General features: G+C 46.1%; 1 protein-coding gene across 16 annotated transcripts in view; it reads left to right on the top strand.

Moving 5' to 3' along the window:
- KLC1 (kinesin light chain 1) overlaps window positions 1–26626 on the top strand; it is a 469931-nt gene that overhangs the window by 207349 nt on the left and 235956 nt on the right. For all 16 annotated transcript variants that reach the window (XM_069638172.1, XM_069638170.1, XM_069638175.1 and 13 more), the window contains 3 exons: window positions 5429–5654; window positions 8609–8696; window positions 14298–14399. In XM_069638172.1, the coding sequence (XP_069494273.1) occupies window positions 5429–5654; window positions 8609–8696; window positions 14298–14399 (416 nt within the window). The remainder of the gene's footprint in view (window positions 1–5428; window positions 5655–8608; window positions 8697–14297; window positions 14400–26626) is intronic.

Here is a 26626-nt window from a genome sequence, read left to right on the forward strand (position 1 = left end):
TACCGAAGTTTTAGGTTTGCTTCTACTTTTTCTTCAACCTGGAAAGTTTCTTATGCATTTCCAAAATGTTTTGCCCAATAAGCACTTGTATTCAGTGCCAATGTTAGACCTTTTTCAGAAGTGATACGTTTATTCGAACTCCAAATATGCTGCAGAAGGGACAAATAAACCAGAGTAGCAGAAACTGTTTGGCGCAGATGCGACTGTGGATGAAAGAAAACATCCTTTCTATGTATGGTTCCAAAACAGAAATGCTGATTCTTAAGCACCCACCATGCAAAGCCATATTGGTTGATTGGCTGCAGTGTCTGAGCGAGCCCAACATGGCTACCAGCAAAGAAATGAAAATAAATCTGGAGGGCATTTTTCGACAGAGAGCTTTCTTATATAACTCAAATTGAACCTGTAGTTGAGAATACAAACATACAAGAGCTCAAGAAAATATTCACCACTGCAGCCATTAATCAAGTGGAAATTGCAGGAGTGTTAATGTTTTCTCACATAGATTACCATAACAGTGTTTATAATGGTGCACCTGAAAATGAGATCAAGTAGCTTCATTGTATGCAGAATCAAGCGGCCAGGCTCAGTCATAAACTAAACTAAGCTGCCCATAGAACAGGGCATTTAACATCCTGACCTGTGCTCTATTGGCTCGGCCCCTGTATATGGCTCTCCCCTGCAAGTTCCTGAAGGACTACCCGGTGGGTACCTCACCCCTGGGCATACGCATCGGCTACAGAGCTGATGGATGAAGAAGGCATCTGTTGGACTGCTTGATTCTGCCCCTTTTGAGGAGTTGAGCATTTGACATCCAGTGCGGGTGCTATCTGTTCAGAACAAATGGACATCCGTGCAGAGAGATCGAGGTAAAGGTGGAAAAAAGATGACCTGGGTGTTATCGGTGAAAAATTGGTTGGCACAGCAAAGGAGTAGATTATCTTGCCAAGAGAGAGGCTCTGTGAAGAGTAGATGCCTAAAACAGAGTGAGGCGTGGATTCAGGTGGTGATGTTTTCATTCCCTAGCATAAATCAATGGCTTGTCGACACAGAGGAATGACCTCTTTCCTCTCAGATCGACCCTCCCAGGTCCAACTTGGGTCCTTCCTTTCATCTATCTTCCTCTCTACCTGTGGTGTTCCCCAGGGGTCTAACCTCTCACCCTGGCTTTTCAACCAATACCTGGCAACTCTCACCCACTGCATTGCCACTTTCTGCTCAAATTTCCAGTGCTACGCTGACGACACAACTCATTTTCAGGCTGCCCTCTGCCACCTACACTCACTCCCTCTCTCATCTCTCATTGCCTAACTGCCATTCAAGATTGGTGTGCCGCCAATGATCTTTGTCTGAATGCCAGCAAGACAGTGATCCTCCTCTCAGGCACACCTTCACCATCCTTTCCCCTCACTCTGGCCAGCCTCCCTTGGCCCTCCTCTTACCCCCACCTGCGAGGCTAAGAACCTCTGGGTCATCTTCGACTCCACCCTTTCCTTCTCCGCCCACATCTCTGAGGTCTCTAAAAAGTCAAATTTCCTACTGCACCTCCTCAGAGGTACTCTGCCTTTCCTCTCCTTCCCCCAGAAGCTCATGGTATCCCAAGTTCTGGTTCTCTCTAGCTTGGACTATTGTAACAGCCTCTTTCTAAATCTACCTGCCTCTACTCTCCGCCCTCTGCAACTAATCCAGAACAGGACTGCGAGACTTGTCCTTGGCCTCAAGCCCTGGGATCATATCTCTCCAGCTCTGAAATCTCTCCATCGGCTCCCAGTGGATGCAAGGATTAAATTCAAAACCCTCTGCATTGTCCACAAGACTTTCTGGGGCCTGGGTTCAAAATACCTTCAGCTATCCCTCCGCAAATACCTCCCCTCTTGAGCTCTTCGCTCCTCTACCTCCAACTCCTCAGGGTCAGTCATTTTTCAAAGAAACAAGCTGGGGGTAGATCTGTCTTCGGCTGGGGCCTCCCTCTGGAACAGCCTCCCTGCCACTCTAAAACTTGAGGAGAACCATCTCCAGTTCCAGAAGCACCTCAAGACCTTCCTCTTTTCTTCTGCCTTCGCTCCCCCTCTCCCCTGCTGATCTGTTCTCTCTTGGCACCGTGCACCTGGCCACCCTCTGTCCTCCGTGCCCAGTTATCTGCTCACCCTGCCACCCTCCTGCACTGCCTCCGGGCCACACCTTGCACTGGGGTCTGTATCTGTACCCATACAGCCCCCGCCCCTTTTTCTTCCTGCACTTATCTGACCTAACGTGTCTGCTGTCTTAAACCTAGCGCTTGCAAATTGCTGGCTGCACTACCACTGTTTTGTTGCCTTAATTATTTAATTATTGTTATTTATCTGTTTCTCCTCTGAATCGCATTTTCCACTTTTCCCCGCCCCCTCTCCCATACACTTGCGCGTTCTCAATGTCACTGGGCCTAGTAAGATCGCTGATTTTGTTCTCCCCTGTTCCCCTCCCTTGCCTTGTCTTGCTCTGAAACACTTGTGTACGAGCGCGATAGAAATAAAATATCAATATCAATCATATGTCCTAGGATGATTCCTTGGACAATTGTGTTTAATCTCAGCAAGATATGTAATTCATCTCCATTCCATGTGTTTCGAAGCAGAAAGCACTATCCAGTGCTGTGTCTTTTTTGAAATCCCACCAAACTCCATCTCGTATTATCTAACAAACCCTGTGCATAGGGTAAAAATGACGGAAACATGATTTTTACTATTGTTTTCTGCACACCATAAACATTTGTTTTCATGGTCCATTATGTAACAAACTCATGGTGGCAATAGCAAGACAGACCCAAGGGATCACAGTTCATGTGTGTTTATTAAATTGTAACAATGGGTGAGATAAATGCCTAATCTAAACCTAAATCTAAGATGGGAGCAAGCCACGACCATCAAATAATAATACTGTCCTAGTGGTGTCTTAGTCAAATAAACAGGGCCTATACTAAAAATAAGTATTGTCAATCCTTACCGCAATGTAACAAAGGAGTGTGGGATAATGTTCACAAAGAAAGAAAGTGTTCTCAAAATGGGTGCGGGGGTATAGCTGGCGTCTCCCTTCCCCATGCACGTTTTTAGCATGGGACAAGGCGGGACCCTTGAGCAGGGCACACTCCTGGGCTTCTCCAGCACAAGGCTACCGTTTGTTTCCAAAATATCAGGGCCTTCTGTGGCCAAGTCTCTTTCCCACAAAGTCTCTTGCCCTGGTGTGCCATAAACAACAAAAATAAAAGTTCCCTTCAGTAATCTACACGGTGGGTGATTTTTCTTAACCCTCGGACCCCCTCAACTGGGCTCTGAGCCTTCTTGCAACGTTGGCCTCCCTCAGTCAGGTTCACTACGGCCTTTCATTCAAATGTAACATTCAAGAGTCTCAATGTCTTTTTATAACACCTACTAAGTGTGGGCATCCCTCAGTCGGGTTCACGCTTGTCATCGCAATGTTCACGGGTGTGTCACTGTTCACCCTAATTCGCAGGCATCCTTCAGCCGGGTTCACGTTTGCCAATATCCGAGTTCACCTTTGCCAAATACACAGTTCACTTTGCTTTCTCACAATGCGGGATTCACTCTGTTAGTTCCCCCCTTGGCATCCCTCTATCAGGTTCACATAGCCATTTTAAGTTCATGATTTTCTAATACAGTTCATGATTTGCTCATCTCATCAGAAAACAGGGTTCCTTTCCCCTAGCTTTCTCTTGGCATCCATCCGTCTGATTCACACCTGCCAAAATTCACACAACAGTTCCTTTAGACCCCTTAGGTTCTTCCTTTTGCCGAAGTCCAGATCTCAGCCCCGAGTCAGGCTTTCCTTTAAGACCCCAGCCAGGCTTCCTCTTACTTTTCTTCAATGTGTCAGAGACTTTCGATTATACAAGGGGTTTGACTCGACCCTTGTATGACCTCTATGACTTCTCACGCCGGCCTGGTACTTGTAGTTTCAACAAAAGGGACCAGTCAGAGTCCTTCGAATGAGTGCCCACGCGACGCCAGACCACTCTGCATCTGGACCTTCACTGGGGTTGCATTAAAAGTTCAAATACACCAGTTCTTTGTCACAATGTCTTTGTGCCCCCTGCAACTTTGGACCAAGCACAGTTTGGTTTGTAATCGGTCCTCTCCGACTCATCGGCTGTACGGAACTGTTGGAGTTTCTTGTCTCGGGAGTCACGGATGGCATTATGGTGGCAAGCACTTCTCCCCGCTTTGACTATCAGCGCGGGAGGGCCCTGTGTGCAGTTGACACCTGGCACACCACATGGCAGCTGGACTTCCCGGTCCTATGATTTCCCTTTCGGAGGCTTTGTGGGTCTGAGTTGAAAAGGGCATGGGCAATTCCCTCCTCATTGTTCTTTCAGGTCTCACCGCCGTTCTCCTCCATTTGAATTGCCAGTCCCTAATGGCTGTTACCTCGTGTGTTCGGCCTTGCTTGTAGTGTTCCCTCGATCTCTGCCTTTTATCCCTATGGGGAAGAGAAAGGGCTGTCGTGTGTGTAATTATCGTCAATTGCCTGACTCCGCATGACACTTGTGTTGGGACATGTCAGGTAAATGGTTCTGGTGTTAGTCTGTTGTTTGTCACAGTGTAAGAAAGTGTTCATGTTGGAAAAGGTGTTATACGGAATTATAGCCCTCGCACTAGGGGGGGTTGGTAAATTCAGAAGGCTGAGATTTGTAGGGTTTGTGAAATGAACGGAAATTACTGGGGTTATTGTCGTGAAACGAACAGGGGAGATTGTGGGAATGGTAGCATTTTGTCAATACAGACTGGGGGTTCAGGAAATAATAATCAGAGGGACATGGAGAAGAATGACTGGGAGTACTCGGGTAGGCAACAGGAAAACATGGATTCTTGGAGATGTTTCCTACTTTAATGGGGTTTGGGTTCTTAATAGGTCTACCAGATGCAAAGGGGTTGCTGGATTCTGGTTAGGGAGATTCATTAGGTGGAAGGAGGTAGATGTAGAGCAGCCTATAAAAGCCTCAGGGACTTCGTCCTCCTCACCTATGATACTGCGTATCGCCTGGTGCGCTCCCCTGAGCATAACCCCGGGTTCCTCTCGCCAGGCGGCTCGTCCACCCGCAGGGTTGGGATCTGAGAGCGCCTGCCCTTCCCTGGCCACCTGAATAAGGGATTCCCGAGGTCTACTTGGGAGATACCCTCCGGTTTCTCACAGCACGTAGATGATTAATCTAACTCTGCGGCCACATTTGTTTGCACTACTTGATTTTCTTATCGTCAGAAAAATGTGTAAAATCTGAGATTTACAGTTGCCTTATGTCCATTGGAATAGGAGCTTTGTATAAAAAGTTACAGAATCTGTGTCTAATTACTTCTATTATAGGAGAGTAATCCTTTCCACAGCTTCTCACTCTTAGATCAACGTGCCACAATTATACACATGGTTTCCTTTGCAGTGCCTCAGCAACACAGCAGTGCGGCAGCCGCAGCCCAGCAAGGTGGCTATGAAATTCCAGCCCGGCTGAGGACGCTGCACAACCTTGTCATCCAGTACGCATCCCAAGGACGATACGAAGTGGCAGTGCCCCTCTGCAAGCAAGCACTTGAAGATCTTGAAAAGACCTCTGGACATGATCACCCTGATGTGGCTACCATGCTGAACATACTCGCTTTAGTGTATAGGTAGGTATTTCCCTTTCATTATGTCCCATCAAGACGCAGCCTGACAGTACGTAATTGTATTCACTGTTGTCATTTTACAGCTGGAAAAGTTGCCTAAATGTATACTAATTTAATCTTTCAAATGTGTTATATTTTTAAAACTACACATTCTGTCTTGCCCAGTGAGCTGTGAATTATTTTCGTTTTTGGTTCTGTAAGATCTTACATAAAGGATTTACATTCTGAGTGTTATTAGTAGCAACATTTGACACTTGTTCCAGCCTCACTGCACCACCACAAAAAAGAGTTACAGAAACTGCTTGAGTTGCAGGATTATTTAATTAGAACAAATGCAGCCTGATTAAATAATTAAATAATACTGCAACTCAAGCAGTTTCTGTAACTCTTTTTTGTGGTGGCACAGTGAGGCTGGAACAAGTGTCAAATTTTGCTAACCCTGTGGAGTACTAGGGCAACGTACCCACATCCTCCAGCCACTTGCTGCCTCTTCTGTACTAATATTTTCTGCATGCGCAGTGTCTTACCGGGCTCTTCTGCCCTACTCTCTTGCTTACCTTATTAGTAGCAACACCTCAGTGACATTGTAAGCAGCTCCTCATGTCCCATTCCATTCGGAGAATGGTGTCAATATCAAGCGGAATGATGGATCCTCATCCATTCTTGGCATTTAAAATTCGGTATCCCAACCCTGATGCCATAGCATAGAACCAGGAGTTTTTAACAGATATTTAGCCAATGGGAAAGATCCATAAATTAAGATAAAACCTCACGCTTGTTCTGCAATCTCTTGACCAACCCAGCATGGAGCACGAAAGCTACCATAATACAACAGAAACCCAAGATCAAGAAACAGACATGAAATGCAACTTCCTTCTGGGCCAGTAACCTTATTTACCCACAGAAAGGAAGTGCAGAGCAGTCATGGTGGCTTGGGACCCCTCCCACCCAGCTGAAGCCAACAAAGCAACATTAATACAAAGAAGACATTTTGGAAAAGTACATCAGCCTAGATTTGTGTTCAACCCACCATGGTTCATGCCAGCCTGAAGCCAACTTTAATGCCACAGATCTGAAAGGACAGCGATCAGAGCCACCTTTGCACACCCAACACTTGTGAACCCAAAGAATGCTGCCACTAGGTCAACCTGAATGCAGAGACTGACATTGTGACCCAGGAATTTGACAAGTGGGCCTTCTCTTTCTTTAAATGGATTTCTTTTGGGATAGACTTGTAACCGGAAAAGATAAAGGCTTTGCCCTTCTGCCCATCCATAGAGCTAAGTAAGGAAGGGATACCCGCCCTTCAGTTGCCCTAGAAGCAATACCAAAGAGTAAGGTGATGGGCAGCAAAATTTCCTTTAAGGTACAAAAATAAGAGAATTAAAGCTGTTTTTATTTGCAAGATGTGTACATGTGAAAGAGCTGTGAGTCTAGAACACATGTCTCACTTTGAGAAAAGGAGCTTGGTTGGGCTACATCCCCTGCACCGCCGTACCTCTCACAGGAAGTAGCTGTGCTTTCTGGTAAGTAGGCCCCACTCTCGGTTCAAATACCTGCCGTTTGACTTTAGCCGGGCCTGCTACTGGTCCAGCCTGCCTTGCCATTATAATGACGATATTTGATAGGCTAGAAGATTTGATGCAGCATATCGGAGTACATGCTCCCATATGCACGTCTGAGATTCAGCAAATACTTCAGAAATGTTCATGATGAAATAACTGAATTATGAGGTTCCTACCCAACCACAGGGGCAGGCGTGTCCAAAGGGATGTCCTGTATAAACCTTTGTATTATTATCTTATGTTAGGTGGCTTTATAAAGTGCACCCGTGCCATTTATATGATCATATGTGGCGGATAACTTTCTCATATGATTGCTAATATACTGGACCAGAGTAAGGATGTTCTTTTTGAAGTTTTGCAATCCAATTAGGCCAACGTTACTGGCAGTTAGTTGCTTACCTAATAGGTTTTCCCCACCACCTATCAGTCTGGATTTGTTGGTGTGATGTATGTTTGTGTGATTCCTATTTGGTTTTGTGAGGCAGGATGGTCGGGCACATGTAGGTTTTCCACATCTCAGACCTCTAGGAATGTACTGGTTGTACGTATTTGGGGTCAATGAGGTGAGTAGTCCTGGAAAGGGGTCTGGTGCCTTTAGGCCCTTCCCGTGCCCCAAGTGTCAGAGTTTCTCTTTTGATGCAGTCGGGCATTATGATCAGGTCCAGTAGTAATGTCATGGTGTGCAGTCCGTAATGTCTGCTGTCCTGGTATGGTGGGTTGGGGGTCTCTTTGGCTCTTTGCATCTTCTACCTGTAGGATGGTAATGGTGTACGAGGTTGGCATAGGATTGTTTGCACATGTGATAAGGAGTGTTGTTTCTTGCACTAGCTCTGCTAACAATAGTTGCATTGGAATGAAATGTGTCCTGAAATGAAAGCATCTGCCATTCATTCGATCCACAGAGAAAGAAACATGTCTGGCTTTTTTGGTTAATATTCATAGATAAGTGAATGGCAGCCAACTTGCATGAAATCGCATTTTATGACATCCCTTCGTCCAATGGAAGAGGACTGCGGCATGTGAGCAAGTCATCACTTCCACTCGCCACTCCCCATGCCAAAACACACTTATGCATGTAATTGATGCACCATATGCTTTTTGCAGGAACAGTTTGTTCCATCTACAGGATCTTAATTTAATTCTAACTTTATTATAGAAGATTTGAGAATGCACACAATATTAAAATGAAGATAAATTCACAATTACTAAAACCAACACTAGTCTGATGATGTTCGTGTAACATAAATGGAAAAATTGTAAGAAAGTGAAAAAGTTTTACAGGTACATCCTACATTATTGGATAGATAACTATGATATGATCATCTGAAAACTACAAAAACGAGAACGTGCATTTTGAGTCTCTTCACTGCTAACTACTGCTCTCTACTTTAGGGACCAGAACAAGTACAAGGATGCAGCCAATCTCCTGAACGATGCCTTGGCCATTCGCGAGAAGACTCTGGGAAAAGACCACCCTGCGGTTTGTATCTCTTTATCATTATCAGGAAGATGGCTCCAGTCATACATACATCTACCGCTTGCAAAGGATGGAAGGTAAATTACTGTAATCGGTTTTGGGATGTACCTTTAGGTTTGGGCTGCCTGAACTGAAGGGCAGGAGATACGGCTGTCACACACTTAGGGCATTAGGTGGATTACATGGACGCGGTAGTGAGGTTGAGGTGTAGGTTTCTTTATATCGGTTACTCATAGTACGTTAACCCAGTGGTCCAGACCCTGGTAGGGTTGTTGTTACTGCACAACACCCTCTTTCTCTCTCTCTCTGTCCGGCAGACCTCTCATCTTTGACCCTCCTCCCCTTTGTTCTGTGAGCTCTTGTCCTATCTGTGGGCCCCTCGGGCGATATACCTTTAGTCCGGTAGTCCTGCTGCTTCTCTTGGGCATGGCGTTGAAATGGGCAGGCGAGCCCTGCCTGATTAAACAATAGTTCCCTTGTTGGCGGCGTTGCGCTTAAGTAGGCAAGTCCTTCTTGAATGAACAATACTCCCTCATTGGCGGGGTTCTGGATCAGTAGGCAAGCCATGCTTGAATAAACAATGCTCCCTCGTTGGTAGCATTCAACATGTGCAGTCAAGCCCCTGATTGAATGTATAATTGTTGCTCGTGCAGCAGTCCGCTTTGACTGTTTGCTCTGCTCTCTTCACATCCCCGCTTTTATTCTCTGACGTCCTGTCGGCAGCCAGGTTCCCGTGCACTGGCGGCTTCTCCGGTCTTTCACTCCGTGGGTTCAGGTCACTCAGACATCTACTTCCTGAGCCGTGTGTTGGCCTGGGCGTCTCGGCTCAATAAGCCCAAACAAACGCCTCTTCAGTGACGTTCTGCTTGTCTCCTGCTGCATTCCACAGAAACCCACAAGTTATCCCCGAAGTAAGAAAAAACCCATTCATTACTCATTAGACTCTGTACCTGCCTCCTCACCTGTTCCTCCTCTCCCTGCTTTCCCTCCACCCGGCCACACCTTCCATTCAACCCCTGCCTCGCGCCTGCAGCTTTCTTATCGCTGTGCTCCCGGGTCCATTTCAGTGTCCTGTTCCCTGCTTCCTCCGGCAGACCTGGTACCCCTTCTTTACAGAACCCCCCCCCCCTCACCAAGTCCTGAATTTCGGGCAGGGAGTGCGATCGGGAAAGAAAATCCACCTGGGCCAGCAATTTCCTCTGCCTATGGATAGTCGTGAAGGAGAAGGGTTGCAAGTCCAGAAACCACCACAAAATCCTGGAGTTTGTGTCCTTGTTTCTCGCCATCCAAACCAGCGGAGCATGATCTGTGGCCAGAGTGAAATGGCGGCACAAGAGATAATATCTTAGAGCCTTAATAGCCGACTTAACGGCCAAACACTCCTCCTCAATGGTGGCATAGGCCTTCTCATGCAGCAATAGTTTCCAACTGATGAGTAGGATCGGCCGCTCCAACTCATCCTTGTTTTGGAATAGCACCGCTCCAACACCCACCCCCGATGCATCAGTATGTCGAAAAAACGGGGCAGAGTAATCAGGACAATGAAGACCACTATCCTACAAATCCCCAAAAAGCTCTTATTTGCCTGGCATTGGCCTGAAAGAGTGGTTTGTAGTTTGTCTTGCTGGGGACGAATGGTTCCCTGGCCCACATAATAACCCTGATATTTGATATGCAAGAACGCTACAGATGTCTTCAGATTGATGTTGAGGCCAGTCTGTCATAGGGTCTCGAAAATGGCACACAGATGTTGTAAGTGGCATTCTCAGGAAGTACTGTACAGCATGGCCTCTTAGGATGGAATTCATAAGATGCTGGAATGTGGCTAGGCCCCCATGTAGGCCAAACGGAAGCACCGTGAACTGGTATAATGCAGATGTTGTTGCAAAAGCGGTCTACTCCTTATCGCTATGTCATAGCGGAATCTGCCAATATCTCAATAGCTGTGAGATGTAATGCCTTCCCTAACCTGTCCAAGAGATCATCAATGCAGGTCATCAGATAGGCGTCGAGCTTTGACACCTCAATTTCCGGAGGTCCATGCAGAACCGGAAGCTTCCATCTGGTTTTGGCACTAACACAATGGGGGAGCACCATACCATTGACGGAGAGGGTTCTATTACCCCCATTTCCAACATGGACTGTATTTCCTTGTTCACTGCTTGAATTCTGGCCTCTGATATCCTGTATGGGCTAAATCGCATCGTTCCTGGGGCTGTGTTTATCCCGTGACCCGCCTTCGTGGTTTTGCCTGGTAACGATGAGAAGATGCCCTGAAATTCTTGTATGAGTTTGTCCAATTCCTTCCTTTCTGCCTTTCACAGACAATAGTTCCCTTGTTGGCGGTGTTCCGCTTAAGCAGGCAAGTCCTGCTTGAATAACCATTGTTCCCTCATGGGCGGCGTTCCGCATAAGCAGGCAAGCTCCTGCTTGATTAAACAATACTCCCTCATTGGCGGCGTTCCGCATAAGCAGGCAAGCTCCTGCTTGAATGTAGAATTGTATCTAGGGCATCGGTCCGCTTTGTCTGTCTGCTCTGGCCTGGGCGTCTCGGCTGAATAAGCCCAAACCAATGCCTCTTTGGTGGTGGTCTGCTCAGTCTCCTCCTGCTCATCCTGCGGTCCACACACACCCCCGCAAGGCAGCTCTGAAGAAAATGAAAACCCATCCATTAGTCGTTCGGCTTTGCTCCTCTCTCTGCTCTCCCTCTGCCCTCCCACACCTTCCAATCAACCCCCGCCTCACGCCTGCAGCTTTCGTATTGCTGTGCTCCCGGGCCCCTGTCAGTGTCCTGTCCCCTGCTTCCTCTGGCAGACCTAGTACCCCCTTCTTCACAAGGGCCGAATGACTTCAGTACAAATGCGCAGTGGAGTCCAAATTAAATCGACTGTTATTGCTGCTCCTTTTATTGTTAGTGTTGTTCTTTACAGCTGAATTCATAGCTCAAAGTCCATTAGACAATAGTAGATAGAAATGTCTGGTGAAGAGCTTCAAAAGTTCCTCCTAAACAATTTACAGGCAATCAGAACAACCTCTGGCAAATCCTTTGTGAAACATCTCAAGAGTTGGCTGTGCTCACTGACCTCCATTTTTTTTTAAAGTAGGTGTATGACTGGAGTCTTTCTTCCTTTTATGTTTCTCGTTTACACAACTTTTCTAAACTGATATTTAATATTGAACTCAACAGGACAGTATTTTGACCTGGCTTGTCACTAAGGGGAACAGGTAGGAGGCCACGATATCATGTGTTCAAATGCTAAATCATTAGTACACTGATAAATCTGTTATGTGCAAAATTCACCATTGTGCACAAACACCAATGGCCGATTCAGAATCGTAGCTGCATGTCTGTAGGAAATCTATTTTAAATACAATCTTACATCAATCTCGCAAATTTGCAAATAGGAAAATGGGATATGCTTCCATGATTCTGCAAAGGAAATTATGTAGAATTCTGATCTAGCTGCTTGTCTTTGTCAGACATGTGATTGAATGCATTATTACAGATTTTATTTCCCAAGCTAACATTAGTGTGAATTTGTGTTTCCTGCATTTAAATAAAATAATTAGACATTCTTACCAAAGCATTCATTTGTTTTTTAATGCTTCAGTCACAAGTGTGATATTGTTTTTTCTTAGCCTCACGTCATTCTCTGAATAAAGCATTATTGAATACCAAGCAATGCTAGTTATTGGCGCACATTTGAGGAATGCGCCTGATACTGTCAATACCTTTATTTCTTGTACTGCAAGTTAAATAATTCTGTTAGCATGTAAAGGTGCCAGCCCAGTAACCCTTCCCATCTGTTACTTCTCCAGTGTGTTGCCTACTCGGAAAGAGCTCCATTTGTGGGTTGTCACTGGAAATGATGGACTGCACTCTGAGCAATATAAGTGGCTGTCCTGTTCCCACCATTATAATTCATTTGCTCACTACCCTTCTTCATCTCTACATGGTGTGTGCAACAACCACTAGCAGCCATTACATCAGCTTCAGACTTTAGCTGGTGCTAGGTCTTAGCTCTGCTGCTTTCTGGGAGCATAATATGCCAGAAGCTAATACTGATGATATTATGTCTTCTAAGGTGTACAATTGTTGTGCGGCATGTGTTTGCTGAGGCAGCCCTAGACACTGGTGTTCCTTTCTTTGGGGACATTGTTTGTGCATTGCGCCGGAGATCGGAACCAGATGAGCCTTTGTCTTGTTTGGTCTGGCTGCTACCCTAGGCCCTGTGCATATTTCCCTATGAGACAGTTACCTTGGTCTGGTTTGTGTCATAAAACAATGTACCTCAATGTACCCTACCTAAATAGAGTGTACCTCATCATCCGGGCATGGATGGCCACCCACGGTCCATGCCTGAATGATGATGAGACAGAGCTCATCATCCTGGGCACCTGCCTTAAACTTAAGAAATTAAGCCATGAATATTTATCATTCGTCATCGATGGAAACTTCATCAGGGTAGCCAAGCAGGTGAAAACCCCTGGCTTCTACCTTGTCCTTTGACAAACAGGTTAAATCACTGGCCTCTACTACCGCTTAGACCTGCAAGCTTATCAGGGCTGGCAGACCATTCCTTTCAAATGACTGCTGCATGATACTGGCAAGAGCACTAATACTTTCGAGATTAGATTACTGTAATGCTCTTTATAGTGGTGCTTTTAAGGCTATTATTCAGAGGCTACAAACACTTCAGAATAACACCTTAAGAGCTGCATTAGGCGTGAACAAAAGACAACATATCTCTCCTACTAGACGACACTACAAGTGGCTGTCTACTTGCAACAAAATTCTTCTAAAAATGGTCTCCCTTACCCACAAAATACTAAACAATGCAGCCCCTAGTAACCTCACAGACAGATTACACAGAAGAACATCCATCCGACGCATGAGAGTCAGCAATGCAAACTGCCTTATTGTACCTAGATTCCAACTTACCAAGATTGGCGTTAATAGCTTCCCCGTGAAAGCGTACAAACTCTGGAACTCCTTGCCATACCAGCTTAGAATAGATCAACCATATATCACCTCACAAGCAACTAGATCAACATGCTCAACTTGACTAACCACTAGCCTGGGTCTGCACCAGCCGCACCTAGGCTACCTTAGACTAACTCCCAGTACATTGTAATAACTGTTTATGAGCCCATCTATTCTGCCTGCTCATAACTTGCTTCAAATTTTTATATTTGTATATATGCCCTATTGTTCATAACATGATGCAAATTTGTATATCTGTATATATGCCCTAATGGGTACTTGCCTGCTTGTAACTTTATATGCCTTGTTGTAATCATAATTGTAACCATGTAAGCCTTGCATTCTCTTACTGTCACGCCCTGTTACCCACGGGTTTGGTGCGCATTATAAATAAATAAACAAACATTCATTTGCTAAACCACATCCCATAAGTGAGGTTAATAAATGTCTGCACACCTGTTAACAATGTACACCTTCACTACTATGTTTTATGAACAGTACACCAGTGGAAGCAGGAATCCATGGATGGAATCAGACTCTTCTCGCTGAACGTCTGCTTGTACAAGCGCCTAATCGGAGCAGTATTCAGTGCACTGACTTTTGCTCTCTGCTCTTGGCAGGTGGCAGCTACACTCAACAACCTGGCTGTACTTTATGGAAAACGGGGGAAGTACAAGGAAGCAGAACCATTGTGTAAAAGAGCCCTTGAGATTCGAGAAAAGGTACAGAGTGTGGTGTTGTGAGTGGGTAAAAAAAAATTGCAAAACTGAAAAAACAATACTCAAACACTGTTTCCAACTGTATTCCTGTGCATTTCTTTGGTTTTAGTTGATTTATAGAACACTTGCCTAAGACCATTTGGCCGCTTGGTAGGCCATGTCTACTTAAAATGAACACATCCCTCCAATGCGAAATCTTAAGATGGAGGCATTGTAGAACGTTATGCCCGCTTGACTACGCCCAGAAGACTTCAGCCTTCATTATGAGTGACCCGGTCCAGAAAAACTGATGTTAACTACTGTTACCAGCACCTTTTCTGGACTGGGTCACTCTGAGTCTGCCGGTAGGGGCTGTGAACTACCGGCAGGCCTGACCTGCCGATAGTTCAGGACCCTACCAGCAAATTCTTCACTCAAACACTGGCACCATTGCTTACGGTGCCAGGGGCTTCAGTGTTCCCATGGAGTCCAATGGGACTCCACGGGAATGGGAACTTACCGTTTCTCTGCCGCCCATAATATCCCGGTGTTACCAGGATATCGGGTGGTGGAAACGGTAAGCCGAGGTTGCCGGTAGGCCGCTGGTTCTGCCGCCGGCCTACCCGCAGCCTTGTGATGAGGGCCACTTTGTCTGCACTTACTTTGTCATGCATTCACTTCTTCATGCCTTTACCTTCAAGGGTGGCAGGGGCGAAGAATATTTGGGTTGAAACAACGGGGGCAAAGTTTGCTCCCCCTGTAATGACAAAGTGAATGCTATGGGAGGTGAAAGACCGGAGAAGTCAAGGTATGGAGAAGTAAAAGTGTCAAAGTGAATGCATGCGAAGTAGAGACTTACATCTGTTGCAGACATGTCATTTGCTTTAATAACTGTTTCACTGTTCAATCCCTTCCCCCCCTAAGCTTCGATCATTCCAAGTTTCAGACAAAATAAAAATATATCAGTTTCTCTCAGGCTTCTAAGGGTTCCCTTCCACAAGCTTATACCTCCTTATTTCAGCATATAAGTATTCACCTTTGTTAGGCCTCTTAGGGGTCCCTTCCCCGAGCTCAGACCCCTTCAGTTCCAAACACAAGTTCAGTTAAACCACGCAGTTTCTCTTAGGCCTCTCGGAGTTCCTTTCCACAAGCTTAGGCCCCTTTAGTTTCAAACAAAAACTTGTCAGGATGTGCCTTTTACTTATTTACAGTTCCTTTCACATACAACCTTCTCATGAGGTTAAATCGTAAACCTTTGAAAACAATAGGTTATTTGCTCCCACTAAGCGTGCCCACTCTATTCTTTGGCCCCTCTCTGTATTTCCTGTACTTGCTTTTCTTCTATCCTTTCATCCTCCGGTGCTTCCTGCACCCCTTTTTCTTCCACTTTGCTGTGCACACTTGCACCTTCTTTGGCTTTCTATTCTTTCACCTTGTTGTGCCCTTGGCACCTGCCTCTGATTATTTTTCTCTTCCCTCTGCCTCTTGCACATCATCTTGTTCACTTTTGTGCACCCTTGCACCTGTCCTCTTCCTTATTGTGCCTTTTGCATACTTATTTCGCTCTTCGGTGCTCACTTGCTCCTTTCCTTTACCTTAGGGTGACTTGCACCCTTCTTATCTTATCCACTTTCAAGCCTTTTGCTTCCTTTACGCTCTCTGAACGCTTTTCTCTTGCTTTCTATTCACTTCGTATTTTCTCTCTTGCTTTCTGCTTCCAAAATCTGTCTTTTTCCCTTCCCGCTCCAACTACTCGCACGCTCCCGAGTTTCTCCTGCTTACTGACTTGAAACTCACCGGGTAGCGTTGTGCTGGTGAGCAGTCTCTCTGGGTATATGGGATCGAGATCAGGGTCTCATCACCTGCCCCTCAGACCCCCTTGGGACCGGCACACATCCCAAGGGAACAAGCACTTTTCATCACACCTCGCTCCTGCTCTTTGGAGACACAGCTCTCTAGCCACGCTGCAGCCCCTCACGTACACCGGGCCAGTGTCTTGGCACACTTCTCTCCTCCGGATCGTACAGGCTTTTCTCTCTGCAGCTCCCTCCTCCTTAGATCCGATCAGAATTCACAGCTTGTTCTTCTAATTCTGCAAAACCACACCTTTTTATACTTAAAACAGCAGTCAAGTAGAGTCAGGTTTGAGTAGTCGATGTTAAATGCCTGAGCCTGCTTGACTCTATTAATGGGACAACCTAATGATAGTAGGTGGCAGTCTTCCTTCTGTTTCTCAAGGTGTTTCTTGCAGGTAATCTTCACTACTCTGTTGCCTCGTCTTCCCAGTATTAGTCTGAACTGGGGAGGCGGAGATGGAATGGGATTGAAAATATCCCATAAAGGCAGAGGAAGCGGTTTCTGATGGAAAATGGGGAGAGGGGGAATACCATGTCTCGCCCTCTGGTATTCTCCCAATCCCTCATGATCCTTCACTCAGGTGATCCTCCCTCGCTTGTCCACACCCAGGGTCTGGATCCAAAAGCGAGGGCTCTTCTCAGGCCACCAGAATGGAAGATCCGAGGGGAGTAGGTGGGAGAACAATGTCTGGTTTATTTTTTATTTTATTTTATTACATTTGTTATACGCCCAGACCCGGGGGTATCACGGCGTAGTTACAGACATTGGGAGAATGCAATCTTAAATGTGAGCACAGAGATACACAGGAACAAACAGTCAATCATATACAGTACAATACGAGCGAGATCGTGCTCTAGGTTCAGTTAGTACCTGGTGAATAGCCAGGTTTTCAATGAACTTTTGAATTTTGGGAAAGATGTTTCATTCATAATATTGGTGGGTAGAGAGTTCCATTGTCTGGGAGCTAGAATTTTAAAGCTGCTACCCCCCGCTTTCTCTCTTTTGTATCTTGGGATTTCGAGGTATGTGTTCTTATTGGAGCTGAGGAGTCTGGTCTGGGGTTTCTTCATGACTGTGCTGTTGAGGTATTTGGGGGCTTTGTTGGCCATGCATTTATGTGTGATGCTCAAGGTTTTAAATAGGATTCTGGCTTGGATGGGGAGCCAGTGGTGGTCTCTTCTGGTGTTGGATATAAGTTCAGATTTTTTGATGTCTAGGGCTGCTCTGAGGGCTTTGTTCTGCATAAGTTGAAGTTTGGCTAGATTGGATGTGGAGGTGACAAGGAAGAGGATATTACAATAGTCTAGCTTGGAGAGTATGAGAGCTCTGGCTAGTGTGACACAGTTGTTAGCTGAGAGGAATTTGCGACTAAGGGAGATGTGTTTGGAGTGTAAGATGTGGATGAGGCTATTGTGTTTACTTGTTTAGACATCGTTAAAGTGGCATCTAAGTAAACGCCAAGGGTCTTGACTTGTTTGAGTACGGGATCGTGGTGCCGTCAATGGTGAATGATTTAAAGACAGGCTCGAGGGTATCAATTTTGGTGGAGGTACCTAATATGAGGAGCTCTGTTTTGTCGTTGTTAAGACAGAGGCTTTTGTTGGCCATCCAGTTTTGTATGAGAGTGTAGATTTGGTTGACCAGTAGTGATTCTTGTTCGTAGTTACCTGAGAGTGGGATGAGGATTTGGGTGTCATCAGCAAAGTTTGTATAGATGACACCCATGGCATCCAAGGCTGCGAATAGCAGCTTAGTATAGGCATTATACAGAGTGGGGGATAGGCAGGAGCCTTGCGGTATGCCTGCGAGGACTGGCACAGGGTCTGCTGATTCTTTGCCGATGGATACTCTGGAGGTCCTATCTGCCAAGAATGATTTGATCCAGTCAGTGGCGTTCTTAGCTAGGTTGAAGTTGTTAGCTAAAGTATTACAGAGTTTATCATGGTCGACCAGATCAAAGGCCGCTGAGAGATCCAGAAGCATTAGTAGGCAGAGTTTACCTGCTTCTCTGGTGCCATCCATTTGGATCTTCAGATCAAGGAGGGCTGTCTTTGTGCTATGGTTAGGGCGGAAACCTGACTGTCGGTCTCCTAACAGTTGGTAGTGTTCCAGATGGTTTTGTATTTGGGAGTAGGCTATTTTATCGATTATTTTTAGGAGAAATGGGACAGTTGTAATAGGTCGGTAGTTAGTGGGTATCGATGGGTCCAAGGGTGTTTTTTTTAGAAGTGGTGTCACCTATGCTTTTTTGATGCTAGTGGGGACTGTGTTAGTGAGGAAAGAGGCGTTGACGAATTCGGTGATGATCTGTGTAAGGGTGGGGGCGCAGAGTTTCACTAGGTGGGAGGGGAATTGGTCTCCTTTACAGTTGGAGGCTTTAAGTTTCGTTATGGTGTCTAGTACTTCTTTGTGAGAAACTGGTATGAATTGAAATGGGGGGGCCAAGAGTGGTGGTCGTTGGGGTCACTGCTATGGTGGGTGGAGTTTTATCTGTCAGGAGTGTTTTTTTACTATTGATTTTGTTTTGCAGTAGTAGGATTTTGAATGAAAGGGCACTTTGTATGGTAGTGCACCAGTTTTTACTAGTGTTGGTAGGTGCTGTAGTTTGACAGGGGTTTTCGAGCTCTCTAAGGATGGTGAACAGTTCTTTACTGTCTGAGGACGCATTGGTAATACGAATGTTGAAGGCATTGGCTTTTTGGGTGATTATTGCTGTTTTGTATTTTTTTATTGGCTTCCGCAAAGGCTAAGGCTGATTCTGGGGTGTTGTTTTTCTTGTGGAGGTGTTCGAATGATCTTTTTATGCATCTTAGGGACACTAGTTCCTCATTAAACCAAAAGCAGGTTAGTTTGTCTGGTCTACGGGTTTTGGTGGTGATGGGAGCAAGTAGGTCAATGGTATGGGTAATGCTTTGTTGGTATTGTTCTGCTAGGTAGGTAGGGTTGTTGGTACCTAGTACCGTGTTGGCTAGAGCTACACTCAGGGCTGGAGTGAGGTTGTCAGATGAAAGCTTTTTCATATTTCTGGTTTCAAAAGTGTCTGGTTTTTTAGGAGTGATGTGGTCTATGCTAGCGTTGTCTATTGTGAAGTTAATTACGAAGTGGTCTGACCATTTAACAGGGAGGATGGAGTCGATGGCGACTTGAGAGTTGAGCGTGAGGAGCCAGTCCAAGGTTCTTCCTTTGGAGTGGGTAGGTTTGTTTATCAGTTGTGCGAAGTTCATTTCTGACATGGCTGTATAGAAGGTTAGTGCATCAGGGTCTAAGGGATCATTGTATCCTAGGTTGAGGTCACTGAGGACTATACATTTGGTTTTGGTCTTTATGAAGGGAGTTAGAAGTAGAAGGATGTCCAGATCGGGGTGGGTGATTTTCTTAGGTGATCTGTACACTACTAAGAAGTTGGTGGTGGTTTTGGGGTTAGATGTATACTTTACTAGTAGGAGTTTGTAACCCTGTATTTGTTCTAATGGGCAGTCTCTGATTTCCAAGGTGGCTATTATGGCGACTCCGCCTCCTTGAGTGTTTGTCCTATCTGTTCTGAAGATACTAAAGCCCGGGGGAATAGCAAAAGCTAACAGTGGGCCTGCAGCTGGGTGTAGCCAGGTTTCGGTGACTACCAACATATCAAGATGTTGGTCCTCGATAAGGTCATGGATTTCTATTGCATGGGCTCCTAGTGAGCGAGCGTTGATGAGTGCGCCTTTGAGGGTAGAGGGGGCAGGAGGTGGTGTGTTACCTAGGTTAGGGAAGAGATCAATGGTTTTGGTCTTGGTTTGGTGTTTGAGAGGTATGTTGTGGTGGCTTTTGTGTTGGTGATTGTTAGGGGTGGTGTCTAGTTTGGTGAATGTATTGGGTGTTGTGGTGAGTGAAGTGGCTAGAAGGGACGTTTTGGTTCTAGTCATGAGTCTATTAAGTCTTCAATACCCAGGATGGGTGTTGTCCTATCGTTGGTACTATTGGGTTGGGAGTGTTTGTAAGTGGGAAGGTTGGGATTGAGGCTCAGGATGTCTAAGTTTGCTGTATTCGTAATGGTGGCAGACGTAGTGTAGGAGGGTACAATTTGTGTGGGGAAGGGAGGGAGGGAGTGAGGGAAGGAATGGGGTGGGGAAGGGGATCGGGAAGTGTCGTTGACATCCTAGTCTGGCTAAACCTTCATCAATCTTAATGAAGTGTCCTCTTGTGCATGGTGTGGAGTGGGGAATTATGCAGAAAGGGAACATGATGGTAGTCAGAAGAGCCAGCATTATATAGGTAGGGGCTTAATGGGCAGAAGCAGGGTTCAATATAGCATTTGGGCACATAGGCTAAATACGATTATCCAGCACAGGTAGGTAGTGCACTAATGCAGATCACAGCAGTTGGGCAAGTAGGCTAAGTACAATTATCCAGCACAGGTAGGTAGTGCACTAATGCAGATCACAGTTAGCAGTTGGGCACATGGGCTAAGTACAATTATCCAGCACAGGTAGGTAGTGCACTAATGCAGATCACAGTTAGCAGTTGGGCAAGTAGGCTAAGTACAATTTTCCAGCACAGGTAGGTAGTGCACTAATGCAGATCACAGCAGTTGGGCAAGTAGGCTAAGTACAATTATCCAGCACAGGTAGGTAGTGCACTAATGCAGATCACAGTTAGCAGTTGGGCAAGTAGGCTAAGTACAATTTTCCAGCACAGGTAGGTAGTGCACTAATGCAGATCACAGCAGTTGGGCAAGTAGGCTAAGTACAATTATCCAGCACAGGTAGGTAGTGCACTAATGCAGATCACAGTTAGCAGTTGGGCACATGGGCTAGATACAATTATCCAGCACAGGTAGGTAGTGCACTAATGCAGATCACAGTTAGCAGTTGGGCAAGTAGGCTAAGTACAATTTTCCAGCACAGGTAGGTAGTGCACTAATGCAGATCAGTTAGCAGTTGGGCAAGTAGGCTAAGTACAATTTTCCAGCACAGGTAGGTAGTGCACTAATGCAGATCACAGCAGTTGGGCAAGTAGGCTAAGTACAATTATCCAGCACAGGTAGGTAGTGCACTAATGCAGATCACAGTTAGCAGTTGGGCAAGTAGGCTAAGTACAATTTTCCAGCACAGGTAGGTAGTGCACTAATGTAGATCACAGTTAGCAGTTGGGCACATGGGCTAGATACAATTATCCAGCACAGGTAGGTAGTGCACTAATGCAGATCACAGTTAGCAGTTGGGCAAGTAGGCTAAGTACAATTATCCAGCACAGGTAGGTAGTGCACTAATGCAGATCACAGTTAGCAGTTGGGCAAGTAGGCTAAGTACAACTAACCAGCACGGGTATGAGACAGGCTGAAGCAGGGATCTATTGGCAGTTAGGCATATAGGTTAGATGCAAATGATCACCAGTAGGTAAAAATCAACCTAAGTACAATGGCAGGTAGATCTTGGGTACGCAGGCCAGTTGTTGGTTGCAGGTTGTGAAAACAAACTGGGAGTGGGTGCGAGGGGGAGTGGGTTACCATTACGCTGTAAGGAGAGGCAGCGGGCAACGTTGTGGCACGCAGTATGCTAATTGGCTTGAGCGGTATAAGGATACGGGTGCCTGCATTGGACCGACAACTTACTTCTCAAGTGTTAGGATAAGGTCACAGTTCACTGTTGTTGGTGGGAGAAGGAGGTGTGGCTTTGCGGGCGCACGGCTGCACGTGTTCTTCCGCGGACAGCCGCAGACAGGCCCTTGTGACGGTGGCCCTTAGGATCGGGTGGCCGGCTTCCGCCTCCGGTCGTGGGCGGTTAGGGAAGTGGAGGAGCGGGACAATCAGCTTGCGGCAGAGTTCAGACAGGGCTTTTGGACGCCTCAGGCAAACACGGCGGCCTTTTTCAGATGGATGCAGGCCAATTTGCTTTGTTATCAAAACAAATGGAAATGCCTCATAAACTAGGCTTGCATGCGCTCACGAGTGGGGCTCTACTTACTTGAATGCCGGATGCAGGACAAAATAATAGATGCCTCTAGGTATGGAGTCATCGTGTCGGCATCGTCGCAGGGCAGCTTCTGGTCAGCCAGAAGGGGGGGCTCCTGTTTCTCACACAATGCATCACGTGTCCATGGCGAAGAGTCTCATAGCACTGATGTAAGCCAGGAAGAAGTGGCTCACAAAAATCCCGTGAATGTTATTGTGCACACCAGTCTGATTCCCTAGTGTGCTACTCCAATCCAAGCATGCTTAATTTTATATAGTGTCTCTACAGTCCTAAGATATGGACATTTATGTTGCCTACAAAATGCAGGAGCACGTGCTGTAAGTGAAAAGAAGACATGCAATGAGATTTTCTTATGCTAGCAAATGATTTGTAACCTAGTATTTGCCAAGAGCACCATCACCAGCAGAGCAGTGACATTAGAGCACCCCTATCCTATTTTGTCTATCCACTTTGGCAGATACTGGGAGGTGTAAGTCATCTATACTGCATCTCTCCCCTTTTCTCTGCGAGGTGAGTGAGCGATTTACAGGCTGGATATATAAGTATAGCTGTACGTTATCTGGGAAGCTTGCACACGTACGATCACTGTTCAAGGCTCCAGTGATACAGTTCTGTTGGAACAGTTGGAAAAGACTTGCCATCATCTGGAGCACCAGTCCTTCCATTGAGCCTGAATGTAGTATTAACGTGCTAATGGGGCCTCGATTCCAGCTTGCGCACTATTCCTACATTCTGTCCCCTTTCCTCCATACTTAAGGGACATTTTGTTTCTTCAGAATTAGGGCAAAGCACTTTTTTGTAGCACCAAAAAACACTCGTCTTTTCTTTTTTTTTTATGCAAGGGACGGGGCATGAACAGCCTTAGCTGAGCCTTCCTGTGCCCCTTCCGAGCTTCAGTCGTTCTCTCCGCACGGTCTGGATTGGGCAGTGGTAGTACCTCTAGGCCCTTTTTCCTGATTTTTTGTTATCGTGTCAATTATTCTCTCTTCGTGCCTGGTTCCCACGGTCTGCCCTTTAACTCTACCTATGTCGGAGCATAAAGGATTAGTGTCATGTGTGTCCTGTGGGTGTTAGTACATGACGCATATCCCCACTATCTGTGCCTCGATTTCCTAGGCCCGGAACATCGGTGAAGTTTGTATTTTTACTGCGACTCCCTATCGGTACGAGCACTTGAAAGAAGATTGCAAAGTCTCCCGTTGTATTCCTCCAGATCACTTGAGGGACTCCGTTGAGGAGAACCGTCATCATCTGGTAAGTACCCTTCTTCTCAGAGCCCGCCCTGATAGGCAACTTTTTTTCCAAGGATTTTGGAGCAGGGTGGGGTTGGGTAGACCCTAGCCTTACCAGAACTCGTCCTGAGGTTCCTCTGAGGTTTCCCATAAAGGGGCTTAAGGTACAGGGGCATTCCCGAGATTCCCCCATTTGGGGCTAGAATATTGACTGGTAAAGCCGAGAACCCCCCTATCCGGGGCTAAGTCTACTGGAGTCACCTCCTAGGATCCACAAAAAGGGGCTAAACAATGGAATGACCACGTTGAGGATCCCGCAAAGGCCTAAAAGATCAGAAGCTCACTTAAAGACTGAAAAACCTGGATTGCAAAGGATCCCACCAAAAGGGCTAAAAGAATGTCCTCAGAAAAGGATTCTACACAACCTTTCAAACTCTAGAGTCTACAATCGAAGTCCTTTCTGCTAAGAGCCAAAACATCAGAGTCCTCTGGTAAATCTGTGACACACTTCATCGGTTCATCTCTCAAAAAAGGCAGCCCCTTGGGATAACGCAGCAACAGCCATTTAATCTCTCTTTGGCACCTGTACTAATTGATACCAGGCCTAGGCCGGTGCCAAATGCTTCCCTGGTCGAGGTGGGGGCATTGGCAGGTGCTTAATCCCTGAAGGCATCAGAGTGATCAGGACTCACTTTACAAAAGGATGCCCTCTCATAAGCAAAGCAACTGTAGGAGAGGCCACATTCTGGGATGCATATCAATCGTAAGCATGATTCATGATACAGACTGCTTTCTACTGAGGACGTTTGTTCCACTAACGTGTGCCCAACCTTCTTTAACAGTAGTAGCAGCTGCTACACTTTATTCAAAGACCTCTTCCTCGCGTCACAACTTTTGAGCAAGGAGTATAAGATTCTAGAAAGAGATGAAAAATCACAGAGGCTAATTTAGCCACTCCTAATATTAAACTGAAGAAGGAGTTGTCCGAATTCCAAGAATACATTCCATCTGACAAGCTCAATCATTTTAAAAGCAGCCGAACGGATTTGATGATAGTGGAATTTATTAGAAACCATGGCCAACTATGTAGACACATCTGCTAGGGGGCTGGTATCGCAGTGGACACCTGTTGTCAAGCAAGATGGCACTGGACTGAGTATGTTAGTCACTACGTTGAGTACATTTTCTAAATGTGACAACCAATTTCTTGCAAGGTTGTAAGTGCTGTGTGCTGAAAAAGTCAAAAGACAGATGCCATAAAACTTGGAGGAAACTATAATAAGAAAAATGTATAAAAAGAAATATAAAAGGATCCCAAAGATAGGGTAAAAGAGTGAGTTTGGAAAAAGATTCCCACTTGCTCAGGGGAACAGACCAAAAATTCAGTAGTCCAGCAAAAAGTGCTGAGGGGGCTCACAAATGGATGAAAAGGAAAATGACCTAACACCAGATTTAAATAGCGGGGACAGCACAGCGTAACACCGGTCAAATTTGGTAGCACATGATCGAGCATTCCTCCCGCTTGATTGTAGCATTCTCAAGCTCTTGTTCGTCCCTGTACCTATTACATCAGGGTGGTTTGATATTTTACAATAACACATAGTTTTGGATGTGATCTTATCTGTAGAGGATTCAGCATTAACATCAGCCTGCAGGGTTGGGGTTTAAAGGGGCCGTGTCTCCCACTTGCGTCCTTATTCCCTGAGGGGTCTTCCTCTACATGAGATCCTCCCACATGTTATCACGGCTAGGGTTAGCAGCCTCACCACCCCAGTCCCATGGAAAGGGGCTCCCCTCTGGGGGGGGGGAAGTGCCGCCATCTGAAGGATCGTCACACTATTCAATCATGGCTAGCCACTGGCCACACAATCTGCCACGCAAAAGACTTCAGATATCTGGATGTGGACTGAGACCAGATGGTCCCAGACCCCACATCTGGGCTTACACAGAGACCACCACTTTGCACGGGAAAGCAGGAGCTTTCCCTGTGAAAGTACATTCAATATATGATAATTCCGAAACCGAGAAGGCAGGACGAAGGTCAAAGAACAATATGGCCAAAGGACAGGCAAACCTCTTGCGGCACAGCCCTTTTCGAGTGCTAGCCACTTAGTAGGCATTTGTGGTCATTCTAAAAGTGCACAAGTAAAAATGTCAAAACACCGTAGAAAAATATCCGCTGCCACTTGTCCATCCTGGACACATTGTAATTGTAACTATAACATTTCAAAAGGGAAAGTTAGAAGGATACCAAGTATCATAACCACAATTCACTTAAGGGTGATTAGTGCAGCTGTAAAAATATAAGATATGCACCAAGGAAGACATAGGGGGTCATTACAGCTTTCCCGGTATCCCGCTGGTAATTCCGGCAGGATACTGGGAAAGCTGTATTACTGTCTCCGCCAACAGATATCCTGGGTTTATCGGGATATTATGGGGGGGCAGAGTAACTCCATGGGATGGAACCACTGAAGCACTGACACCGTTGTTAACAGTGCTGGTGCTTCAGTAATTTATCTGCCGGCAGGGGCCAGACCTGCCAGCAGATCAGGCCTGCCGGTGGTTCACTACCGTCAGACCCTACCGGCAGATCCGGAGTATTCCAGTCTGGAGAAAATGGCAGAGCCGGTATTACCAGCTGTTTTACTGCATTTCGTTCCGACCCGCATGCTCCTAATGAGGCCTATAGTCCCCCAGTACTGATAGTCTTAGAGACCGATCAGTTTTCCCATAATAATGAGCAAAATGACAAGGAAAGTAAAGCAGAAGGCTTTATTGACCCCCAAATGTCAGGCCAGCAGCATTAAAAAAATAAAAAGCAAAAAGAAGTCGGCGTGGCCAAGATGGCGGCAATGCTGGAGCGTCTTTGCTGAGCTCTGTGTTCAGAAGAATGGATGCTCCGGCCCACCGTGAGACGTTTGGCACTGTGAATCAGCCGAGAGACAGGATTAAGGCCCGGGAATGCAGCAGTGACGCCGGGACCGGTGGAGGAGATCGCACCGGTTGAGGGGCAGTCACACCACAGGAGAGCGTGCCGATTGCGGTGCTCTGAGCTGAGAGTCTGGATAGAGGAGAGTGCGCTGAGAAAGAGTGTGTAACGCCTCAATAAAGTGGCACAGTGCGTTGAAGCCCCCTTCCCGACCCACCTTCAGTGCAATCATTTTCCCAGCTGGGGTGACCAGGCGATCCCGTGGAGTCTGTCCTC

Source organism: Ambystoma mexicanum, chromosome 14 (genome assembly GCF_040938575.1).
Source record: "Ambystoma mexicanum isolate Mex_15411 chromosome 14, UKY_AmexF1_1, whole genome shotgun sequence".
NCBI classification, from domain to species: domain Eukaryota; kingdom Metazoa; phylum Chordata; class Amphibia; order Caudata; family Ambystomatidae; genus Ambystoma; species Ambystoma mexicanum.